Source organism: Hemitrygon akajei, chromosome 15 (genome assembly GCF_048418815.1).
Source record: "Hemitrygon akajei chromosome 15, sHemAka1.3, whole genome shotgun sequence".
NCBI classification, from domain to species: Eukaryota; Metazoa; Chordata; class Chondrichthyes; order Myliobatiformes; family Dasyatidae; genus Hemitrygon; species Hemitrygon akajei.
Window position 1 is genome coordinate 55,975,197 of NC_133138.1, and position 12,670 is coordinate 55,987,866.

At 38.6% G+C, this 12,670-nt stretch overlaps 1 protein-coding gene across 5 annotated transcripts in view; it reads right to left on the reverse strand.

Moving 5' to 3' along the window:
* Window positions 1-12,670, reverse strand: part of tspan17 (tetraspanin 17) — a 44,629-nt gene that overhangs the window by 11,159 nt on the left and 20,800 nt on the right. For 2 of the 5 annotated variants that reach the window (XM_073067592.1, XM_073067595.1), the window contains exons 6-8: window positions 9,758-9,805; window positions 7,351-7,467; window positions 7,039-7,100 (exon numbers count right to left, since the gene is read on the reverse strand). In XM_073067592.1, coding sequence (XP_072923693.1) covers window positions 7,039-7,100; window positions 7,351-7,467; window positions 9,758-9,805 — 227 coding nt within the window. Of the gene's footprint in view, window positions 1-1,941; window positions 1,961-2,505; window positions 3,696-4,451; window positions 6,503-7,038; window positions 7,101-7,350; window positions 7,468-9,757; window positions 9,806-12,670 lie in introns of those variants that run through there. The other 3 variants (XM_073067594.1, XM_073067591.1, XM_073067593.1) reach the window with 3 other exon arrangements.

Consider the following 12,670-nt stretch of genomic DNA (forward strand, 5'->3'; position numbering starts at 1 on the left):
CTGATTTGACTAAGCACTGCCATGATATTTTCCCTAACTAGTAATACCACACTTCCCGCTCTATCATGTCTAAAGCAACAGAAGTCTGAAGCACTGAGCCGCCAGCCCTGCCCCTCCTACAAGCAAGTCCCACTAATGGCTATAATGGCATAATTCCACATGCTGATCCATGTCCCAAGCTCATCCGCCTTTTCTACAATACTCCTTGCATTGAAACATATGCAGGTCAGAACATTAGTCCCACCATGCTCAATCTTTCGATTCCCAACCCTGTATGGAGGCTTAACATCATCTTTCTCCACAACCTCTTCGCTACCTGTACTGGCATTCTGGTTCCCATACTCTTGCAACTCTAGTTTAACACCACCACCCTCCCCACCCCCGTCCCCCATTTGCGGCACTAGCAAAGCTTCCCACTGGAATATCAGCCATCCTCCAGCTTGGTGCAAGCTATCCCTTCATTACAAATCCTACCATCAATGGAAGAGAGCCCAATAATCCAAAAATCTGAATCCCTCCCTCTCCTGCACCAGCACCTTAGCCTGTATGATTTTCCTATTTCTGGCCTCACTAGCACATGGCACTCGTAAAGAAACCTTCCGCAAGGACATCGGTGCCTCTCGAGTTCACGTATAACCCGCCCCTTTGTACAGATCTAGAAGAGATCCCAATGATCCACAGATCTGAAACTATGCAACTCCCCTCCAACTAACTCTTCAGCCAGTCATTCATCTGTCATATTCTTTTCCTCAATGGCAGTTGCACAGGAAGCAATCCATAGATTACTGCCCTTCAGGTTGTGCTGCTTAGCTTCCTTCCCAACTCCCTATATTCCCTCTTCAGGACCTCATTTCTTATCCTATCTAGGTCAGTGAAAGCAATGTGTACCAGAACTTTGGCTGCTCACACTCCCCTTCAGGATGCTGTGAACTCAGACATCTCTGACACTGGCATCTAGGAGGCAACTTAGCATCTGGGAATCATGTTCATATTCACAGAATCTCATCCATTCCCCTTTAAGTAAAGCTGTATCATTACCACTGTTTTCTTCCTTCTGAGCTAGAGCCTAACTCAGTGTTAGAGGCTTGACCACTGTAGCTTTCCTCTCCTAGGCTGTTCACTCCACCCTCCTCCCCCTGCCCCCCACACAACACTATCCAAAATTATACACTTGTCATTGAGGGGAATGGGGAAAGGCCACAGAGGTAACCTGCACTGATGGTCTATTCCCCTTCCTCTCCTGACAGTCGTCAGTGTCCCGCAACTTAGGATCCTGAGTTTATCCAGATCCAACATGGTCTGTACTTCTCACAGGTGTAGTCATCAGGGACACCAAAGTTCTCCCTGACTTCCACTGCCCTGTCTGCCATTTCACAGCTCTAACTTTGAAATAAGCAAAAAAAAATACAAAGAGGCCTTACCTTGGCTTTTGCTCACTGAAACCTTTTGAACTAAACCAAAGGCAACACAAAATAAAACCCTACTTGTGCCTCGTCTCTGAAGCCTTTTTTACCCCCTGAACAGCTGCTCTCAGGCCACTTATTCCACCTCCTCACACTGAAGCCTCAAGCTCTCCACTCTAATTACTGGTCCATTGTGGGAATGGCCACCTTACTTGACCTTATCTTTTTACGGGTTGCTGCCAAATAAGTAATTAACCAATCAAATATCATTTAATAATTTACAAATGTGCCTCCTTTAGTATCCTGCTTAACAGAAGTACAATAAATTGATGAAAGTTTTGGTTTCACAAAACCATAGTTACTTTGCTTAATCACCTTGAATGTTTTTAGTGCCCTACTTTAACATCTTTAATTATACTTCCAACATTATCTATATTAGCAAATGTTAAGCAAATTGGCCTGCAGTTACCCGCTTTGTCTCCTTTTTGACTTGGAGTTTTATTTCAGAGTTGATTTCTTTTTTAATTCAACTGAACTTTTCTATTAATCGGTGGAATCTGGAAAATGAAAACAAATGCAATTATTCTGTTAATCACTTTTAAGATCCTAAGGTGAAGCTCATCAGATTTTCCTTCCCAAATCTCACTCATAAAGCTTACAATTCATCTGTATAATTTGAAGCTTCAGCTTCAATGGAAAATGTCAACACTGGGTGTTCCTTAATGAAATACCTCATCCAATCATCCTGTTTTGCATCTTTTATATGTTAGCGCACTGAAAGGCCAACTCTCAAACAAAAATATCCAATTAAATTTTGACTTTCACCAATATTAGCATTATCAATATTTCACAAATGTCAAACTTCATACCCGTAACTTTTGATATTTTCATTCTTATGTGATTCACTGTTAAGTGTCTGTGACTGGATTTTTAAACAAAATATTAATTCAAATCAGTGTATTTTTTTAGTCCATACAAAGGACAGATTTCCCAGTTATTATTCTGGAATCAATTATCAGAAGCAAACTTGAAGTATATTCCCAGTATAGAAGGAACAAGAGCATGAGATATAAATGGGAAGTTAGAACAATTTTTCATCAAGTCAAGTGAAGTCACTTTTTATTTTCATTTCGACCATAACTGCTGGTACGGTACATAGTAAAAACGAGACAATGGTTTTCAGGACCATGGTGCTACATGAAACAATACAAAAACCACACTGAACTATGTAAAACAACACAAAAACTACACTGGACTACAGACCTACCCAGGACTGCATAAAGTGCACAAAACAGTGCAGGCATTACAATAAATAATAAACAAGACAATAGGCACAGTAGAGGGCAGTAAGTTGGTGACAGTCCAGACTCTGGGTATTGAGGAGTCTGATGACTTAGGGGAAGAAACTGTCACATAGTGGTTGTGAAAGCCCAAATGCTTCGGTGCCTTTACCCAGATGGCAGGAGGGAGAAGGGATTGTATGAGGGATGCGTGGGGTCCTTCATAATGCTGAGCGCTTTGAGGATGCAGCGTGTGATGTAAATGTCTGTAATGGCGGGAAGAGACCCCGATGATCTTCTCAGCTGACCTCACTATCCGCTGCAGGGTCTTGCAATCCGAGATGATGCATTTTCCAAAACAGGCAGTAGGCAGTGATGCAGCTGCTCAGGATGCTGTCAATACAACCTTTGTAGAATGTGATGCAGAATTGGGTGTGTGGGGGGGGGGGGGGGGGGGGGGGGAGAGAATGGACTTTCCTCAGCCTTCGCAAATTTATACTCTTAGCAAATTGTAACACTTCCAATCTAATATGCCAAAGCTGCCAAAAATAAAATCTGTTAAATACTGTGATCAGAGTTTTTCCAATATGGACACATATTCTGGGTGTGGAGCTAAAAATAGTGCCAGAGGGCAACAGAGGGCAGATGGCGCCAGTTCACCCGGCGAACAGTTAAATTCTTCCTATTCTAGTTTCTCTATTTTACTTTTCAGGGTGGCTGGGAGCCTTTCAGTATCTTTGATCTACAATGGCACTCAAACTGCAGTTCTGCACTCAATATTCTTTGAGTTTGCCTATCGGCCACGTTTCAGTATGCCCAGGTCTGGCTTGAAGTCAGCGACTTTGAAGCGCTGCCAAGCCCCACGGATACAACTTCTCACTGGTGTTGCAAACTAAAGAGTAGCAGGAGCCGGAGCATCGTAAACAGTGAGAGTAGCTGTCAGAGAGCTCTGCACTCAGTAATCGATCAATCCATCTTTCTCTCAATGGTGAGGAAGAGTTTGCTGTTGATACTGTAACAACAAAATAGCAAATGTCAAAAGAGATTGCAAAAATGTTGGAGTGAAGAGCTAGTTTTCGATGTATTTAGATAATGGTCTCTCTTTGGGAGCTTTGTTGTTGTTTGCACAGTGGGTGGTGGTAATATGCCTTACACTGGAATAAGTGGGGAAGTGGGAGGGTTTGATGCTGCTTGTGCATGGGAGGGGGTATGAAGCTTTGGGGTTCTGTAAGTTTTTTTTCCTGTCATTCATTCTTTGGAGTTGTTCTTCTGTTTTGAGGATGTCTGCAGGCAGTGAGAATTTCAGGTTGTATATTGTACACATTCTCTGATATTACATGGAACTATTGAACTATAATGGCTTAAAAGACTCTAGTATTAAACACCAATTAGTAATTAGAGAAGCCATGTCATAGTTCTTGTAAGTCAGCTTTTTCTCTGTAATGGATTTTACTGCTGCCCCAAAATCAACAAATTTCATGACATAAGCCAGTGATATTAAACCTGATTCTGATTGGAGTACCAAAGGTAAAACACTGAGACTTTAGTGGTTAGAGTGACAAGTCAAATCAATATTAAAAATCAAACTTGAATGGTATACTAATTAGGGAAGGTTAATTACAGTATTGCAGAATCAGAGATTGCTAGAGAAGTACTCATTACATTCTAATGGGAAATTACAGAAAATGATTTATCTTCTCAATGCCCATATTTTAAGTTTAACCAAGTACCAAGAAAAGACACAAAGATGGTTAGCAATAACACAAAGTAAATAATAACAGAACTTTATTGTAATCCTGATACCTCAATGATCACAAACAATGTGCAATGCATGTTTACAACTCTGATTTTCAAAAAGTTTAATACTGTGCAAAAACAATGTAACACAGCTATTTGCAAATCACACGTTGAGATCTACTTAAATCAGACAACCTTTGAAATAATTTATCTGGATACTCCACACAAAATAAGAATGGACAACATAAACACTGCTTACAGAATTAATTTCTGTGAGAAAAAAAGCCAAAATCTTGCAATTATTAGAAGTTTTCTGAAAGCCTCAAAAATCAATACTTTGAACAAAATGTACATCACATGGAAATACCCAAAGTAACCAGCAAAAAAAGAGAACAACTGCATTGGATTCTGTTTACTGACTACAACCATTTTAACTCAATTTGACTCAAGTACCAATTAGAATGTAAAATGAAAACAAAGTTGTAGAAAAAAAAATTACACTCCATAAATTTACCACTTAGAAATCCAGGTATACAATATTCCAAAGGGACTCTGAGGCAGCTCTAGCAAACTGCATTAACATCATCAACACTGAGTCAGAGTACATTCTACAATGATTGTGAAAAGTGCAAGTATGAAGACTAATCTTGCAAAAGAGTAATAGCAAGGTTTTGCCACAGAAGAGCAAACAGCATGTTTTGGTCTGATTTACTTGTAATATTGCTGTGATGTATATAAAACTGAAAATTTTACCATCATAAAAAGTTTTTTAAACAGTAGTTGTAAAGTAGAAAGAGCTTAAAAATTACAACTAGGTTCAAAACCTGAAATGAATTGGCACAAGTTATTTCCACTTATAATCTATTCATGAAAAAGAATATCAATTTACATCAATTTTAGAAGATAGTTGTAATAGCTTTAAACAAATCTTGGATAACATGAAATGTATGGTGGAACAGTGCATGTTATTTTACTTCATGTCAGAATAATGACAGCTTATAATAATGTAAAATCATGTATTTAGTAGTGTATTTAAAATAATCTATTTACATTTAGACTAAATCAATTGGGTTTAATCTCTACTGGACTGCATGGCAATGAACAAAACGTACCAGTGCAGAAATGTTCCATAAATATTTGATGCAATGAGACTGACCATGAGAAAGCATAACATATGATATACAAATCGCAGTATTGTCATAGCATTAGTTTAAAATTCCAGCACATAACACTGAGTAAATTCATACAGAAATGAATATAAAAGGCATGTTCAAATTAATCAATTACTTTTGTCAAAAAAAACCCCAGACTGAGGAAATTTCCTATATTAATATCTAATCTGGTTTGGTTTTAAACGTATATCCAAAATGTAAAGTACATGGAACCAGTTATTTTTGTGACTAATGTGCATGAATTATGGTTTGATGGATAAGACATTAGCTTTCGTGTCTAAAGTAATTAACTAATAACAAATTAGTCAATGAATACCTCATCAATATTTGCCCACATCACAACCACACCCCCAAGTTTTTTTAAACAGATTTTACTTCCCAGCATTTACTCAGGAGAAGTTTAGGAATAGTCATAGACTAATCAAATTCTGTCTCTACATACCAAAACTAAAAGCTTGTAGTGACAGCAACAAGAAATGTTCTTACAAGTTAAAGGCCAGTTGTTAAAAATAGCAGCAGACCAGTGTTTGCATATTCACCCCTTTGCAGTCTTGTGAAACTAAATACAACCGTGCAGCATTTAATAACGTACTAAATAAAACAGTAAATTTCCTGAGTTTACCAGTTTGCACCACCAATTTAAATGACATTTTAGTGCAATAAACGTGTTAATGTTATTTAAAGAAACAAAGTAACACTTACATATTTACCACCTATAAATTTATTTTACAAGCACTTGACACTGTTGACTTTCTCACAGTCTTTCTTCAAAATAAGCAAGTTATGTCAGAACTTGAGGAAATAAAAAAATCTGTAATAACCCAAGTTGGAGCACTGCCATGATAAACGACTCTTTTTTTTTCTCTATCAAAGAGGCATCATTAAAAGTGTTGCCATTTATGTTCACTGTCTGAAATACATATAAACATGTCAATCTGTATTCATTAATCTAATCTTTAGATCTGCATATACTAATTACTATCTTTTTAATACTAATATCACAAAGATTCCAAATTTTCTGCAAAGTAGCCAGGGCTAGACTACTTAATAGCCCAAAACTATTTAGTTATTTTCAAGTGGGTCAGCAGTTGTAGCAAATCATTTTTCCTCCCCTTAGAAAACATTTTAATCACACCATCTTTAACAGTAAGAAACTTTACATTCATGGTACTTTACATCAAAGACATGCAACTTTTCAAAATACTCATTAACTAAAAATTGTTCAAGTTCCCTTTAAAATAATGGAGCTTCAAATTTTGTTTACTTACTGTCATTGTAAAAAAAATTCAACTGCTTAATAGCAGCCACATAGTTAATATCCACAGGTCTTGGAGCATTAAGAGATTAACAAATACTCTACAGGTGACATTCATCCAATGTGCTTTTTACAAATGTGCTTTCAACAGCTCTATCAATCAAACATAATTAACTTCAGTGAAATTTTACCAATTGGCTTTGACAGCTTTAATGTCAGTGACCAGATTCTGTGCCAGGCAAATTCCAAATATCTGCAAAAGGAAAATAAATTTGTGAACTTTAAACACATTTGTAATACTATTAAAACAGATTTGACCAACATACTCTGATACATAAAATGTTTGTACACCAAGATTAAAAAAAACAAAAACTGTTGAAAACATTCACTGTTAAAACTATAAGCTGATCTTTGCTGAATAACCAGTCATATACTCTTCTGTGTCTTTCATTTTTCCATACTGATTTTGTTTGGATTTGGCATTTTCTATATAAATTGCTTACCTGCAGTAAAGCAATAGCAATGAAAATTCCAGCAACCACAATCAAATTTTCCTGCAGCCACTTCTCAAACTGGCCAACGCATCCTTTGGTATATATATAATCTTGTTGATCTATTTCCTAAAACAATCAGGAATTTTATTTACTGATTTTTATAAAACAGACCAAGCTTCATTGCCATTACAAGACAGTCCATTTTGCAAGTAATCAGAATAGGATTGAAGAGAATTATGGATGTATTTTGCTCAATTTCTATGAGTTAGAAATGACACCATTTTATATAATTAACATTTAGCTAGATGGCATAGATTAGAATCCATTGTAAACATCGCATTATAGATCAATAAAATCCACCACCACACATGAACATTAACTGCTGGCCATAATCTATAATTCGTGCCACTACAAGTCTGTAATATTGTGAACAGAAACGCAAAAATCTGAACATGTTTTGCAATCAAAAAATGTTCATTACAAAATTCACATTTTAGTTTTACATATTCCACGATTGTTGTAAATGAGTCATTTCAATTTAATTCTTGAAATCTTTTCAGCATACTCGCACCAGTCTTCTTGCATCAGTCATCACAGAGGGAGGCACCAGAGGCACGCCAGGAATTTCAGCGTGTCGGGCAGAAGTGAGTGCAATCATTATTACTAAGGAGGTGTTTGGGAAGCTGAAAGGTCTGAAGGTAGATAAATCATACAACCAGATGGGCTCCTCCCCAGGGTTCCAAAAGAGATAGCTGAAGAAATTCTGGAGGCATTAGTAACGATCTTCCAAGTATCACTAGCTCCTGGAATAGTTTGAGGACTGGAACACTGCAATTGTCACTCCAAGAAGGGAAGGAAGTGAGTAACAGGAAGTAGGCTAGTTAGCTTGAATTCAGTGGTTGGCTAGATGTACATTATTGAAGATGAGGTTTTGGGGTACTTGGAGGCATGTGACAAAACAGGCCAAAGTCAGTATGGTTTCCTTAAGGGGAAATTTTGCCTGACATATCTGTTAGCATACTTTGAGGAAGTATAGACGAAGAAGAGTCAGTGGATGCTGTTTACTTGTATTTTCAGAAGATCTTTGACAAGGTAGTGCACATGAGGCTGATAAACAACACAAGAGCCCATGGTACAACAGGAAAGAAACTAGCATAGACAGAAGATTGGTTAACTGTCAGGAAGCAAAGAGTGGGAATACAGGGGGGTTTGTTCGCTGGCTGCTGGTGACTCATGGTATTCCACAGGGGTCAGTGTAACGATGTTTTTCTTCATATTATATGTCAATGATCTGGAAGATGGAATTGATGGTTTTGTGGCCAAGTTTGTGGATGATATGAAGATTGCTGGAGAGACAGTTGGTGTTAAGGAGGCAGGGAGTCTACAGAAGGATTTGGACAGATTAGGAGAATGAGAAAAGGAATGTCAGATGGAATAAAGTGTAGGGAAGTGCATGGTCATGCAGTTTGGTAAAAGAAATAAAAGGCATAGACTATTTTCTAAATGGGAAGCTTATTCAGAAATTAGAAGTACAAAAGGAACTTGGTAGTCCTAACGCAGGATTCCCTAAAGGTAACTTGCAAGTTAAGTCAGTAGTAAGGAAGATAAATACAATGTTAATATTCATTTTGAGGGGACTAGGATATAAAAGGATGTAATGCTGAGGCTTGAGAGATATTCAGACCACATTTTTGGGTCCCTTATCCCCAAGAAAGGGTGTGCTGGCATTGGAGAGCATCCAGAGGTGGTTTACGAGAATCATCCTGGAAATGAAAGGGTTAATGCATTAGGAGCATTTAATAGCTCTGGGCCTGTACTCACTGGGGTTCAGAAGTACAAAGGGGGGAATCTCTTCAAAACCTATCAAATACTGAAAGGCCTAGATAAGAGTGGACATGGAGAAGATGTTTCCTATAGTGGGGGAATCTAGGATGCATCCTCAGAATACACAGATTGAGAACAGAGTTGAAAAGAAATTTCTTTAGCCAGATGGCAACGAACTTGTGGAACATTCCCACAAATGAATATGGAGGACAAGTCAATGGGTATATTTAAAGTTTTCTTAATTAGTAATGGTATCAAAGGTCACGGGGAGAAGGTAGGGAGTGGGGTTGAGACGAGTAATAAATCAGCTATGATCAAATGGCAGAGCAGACTCAATTGGCTGAATTGCCCAAGTCTGCTCCTATGTCTTATGGTCTAAAAACTTATAAATATAATAAAACCTGAGTCTGCTTAGAAGAATAAGTTATTTATATACAATGAGCCAAGACCAAAAATTCTTCCTGTAAAGCTAAAACAACGTAGGCATCAGGTTCTCCAAATATCAAGAAATACCGTTTATTCAACTGCAATAATAGCAACAGCAAATTACACCCTCTCTTCCTTCAACAAGCAATGAATTATTTACACTTACCATTTTCGACCTGACATCATATCCACACTGTGTGTTAATGACATCCTCCTGCAAAAAAAAAGGTGACATATCAAAGTAAAGCATTCAGCCACAATATTCCTAAAGTAACGAGTTTCATACATTCATTCTAAAACTTAGTGATAAGTTTACAATGGCAACAAACTTCACCCATTAGGTGCTGAATATAGGTTGCCCAATAAAAGAAGGCATTAATCTCAAATATCTGAAGCAGGAATTGCCTGCAATGGTGCAATTCATGTCATAATTTACTGCAACCAGTTTGACAGATTTGCCAGAATTCCCTGACAATCTTATTTACATTTAACATTTTAAAAAAAGGCACAAGGCAAATGTAATGTTAAGCAATCGGAGCTCTAACAGAAGTGCCAAAATAAACAAATTTTGCTTTTTTAAAAATCTCCTAACAACAGTAATATGACTGGAAGCACTTAAGAATAAATTCGCAATCCTTTCAGAATTACTTCACTCATGAATTTCATGCTACATATTGGGATTGAATAGATATGATAATCATTGAAAGTTGGTAATACAATGGCAGTTAAGTGAGCAGTAGAGGATTCTGCCACAGGTTACACAGATTCAAAATAAAGAACTTCAGGCAGTATTTATATAGAATCAGAATATGAAAATCAGGTTTAATATCACGGGCAATATGTTGAGAAATTTGTTATTTGCAGCAACAGCACATTGCAATACATAATAAAAAAAACTAAATTTATATAGATGTAATAACCTAAGTATTCCAAAAGGAGGGGGGGAAAAGTAAAGTAGTGTTCACAGATTCATTGTCCATTCAGAAATCTGATGTCAGAGGGGAAGAAGCCATTCCTAAAATAATGAGTCTCTCTCTTCCGGCCACTGTACCTCCTCCCTGATGGTAGCAATGAGAAGAGAGAATATACTGGGAGATGGGGGTCATTAATGATGGATGCCATCTTTTTGAGGCATTGTCTTTTGAAAATGTCTATGATGCTGGGGAGGCTAGGAGCCCATGATGGAGCTGAGTTTACAACTTTCTGCAGCAACCCCTCCATAACATGTGGTGATTCGACTAGTTAGAATGCTCTCTACAGTACATCTTTAGAAATTTGCAAGAGTCTTTGATAACATGTAATTGTGTCAATATGCTGGGCCCAGGGTAGATCTTCAAGTTCCTGGGTGTCAACATCTTTGAAACTGCTCACCTTGCCTGATCCCTCGATATATGTCTTCCCTCGACTTCCCCTTCCTGAAATCCACAATCAATTCTTTGGTCTTACTGACATTGAATGCAAGATTGTTTTTGCAACACCACTCAACCAGCAAACCTATCTCACTCCTGCAAACATCCCTGTCACCATCTGAAATTCTGCAAATAGTTGTGTAATCAGCAAATTTATAGATGCCATTTAAGTTGTGTCTCGGCACAGTCATGGGTGCAGAGAGAGTAGAACAGTGGGCTAACCATGCATCCTTCAGGTGCGCCAGTGCTGACTGTCAGCGAGAAGTTATTTCCAATCTGCACTGACTGTGCTCTCCCAGTGAGAAAGTAAGGATCCAGTTACAGAGGGAGGTATAGAGGCCCAGGCTTTGGAGGCTGTTGATTAGAACTGAAGGTATGATGGTGTTGAATGCTGAACTGTAATCAATAAGCAGCAGCCTGATGTAGGTATTGCTATTGTCAAGGTGATCCAAGGCCAAAAGCAGAGCCAGTGAGATTGCAGCAGCTCCAGATCGTTGCTTGGGCAGAAGTTGATACTGGCCGGGACCAATCTCACAATGAACTTCATCACAGTAGAGCGAGTGCAACTGGATGATAGTTGTTGAGGCAGCTGATCCTGCTCTTCTTAGACACTGGTGTGATTTTCACCCTTTGAAGTGTGTGGGAACCTCCGACTGCAGCAGTGAGAGATTGAAGATGCCTTTAAACACACCCACCAGTTGGTTGACAAAGTTTTTCAGTGCCCTACCCCAGATACACCATCATGGCCTGATGCCTTGAGAGGGGTTCACTCTCTTAAAAGATATTCTGATGTTAGCCTCCGAGTAAAAGATCCCAGGTGCTGCAGGGATTCGCACAAGGTTACTTTTTATTCTCCCTTTCAAAGCGTGCATAAAAGGCATTGAGCTCATCTGGGAGTGAAGCATCACTGCCATTTATGATGTTAGGTTTAGTTTTGTAGGAAATAATGACCTGCAAACCCTGCCAGAGATGACATGCATCCGATTCTATCTCTACCTTCAATCACAGTTATTTTTTCACTCTTAAAATACCCTTCCATGGGTCATACCTGGGCTTCTTGTAAAGTTCTAGATCACGGGTCTTGAATGCTAAAGATCTAGCCCCCAGCAGACTATAAATCTCCTGGTCCATCCAAGACTTTTGGTTTGAGTACGTCTAGTATGTTCTCATAGGAACACACTCATCCTCACAGATCTTGATGAAGTCAGTGACAATCTGGCATATTCATTCAGATTTGAAGATGAATCCCAGAATTGTCCAGTCCACTGGCTCAAAGCAGTCCTGTAAGCGCTTCTCTACTCATTTGACAATACCTTCTTGGTCCTCAGCACTGGTGTTGCGGTCTTTAGTCTCTGCCTATATGTTAGGAGTAGAGGCACAACTAGGTGATCGGATAAAGTGTGGGTGTGGGATAGCACAGTAAGCATGTTTGATGGTGGTTCATGTCAAAATACTTCTTCAAACTGACCCGATTGAAGTCCCCCACAATGATAGGGAAGGCAGCAGGAAACACTGTTTTGTGATTGCTGATCATGATGCTCAGTACCTCCAGTGCCTGTCTGACATTGGCCTGAGGTGGAATGTACACCAATACCAAGATGATGGTGGAAAATCCCCTCGGCAGATAAAATGGATGACCTTTGACTGCTAAATGTTTCATGCACAGGCAA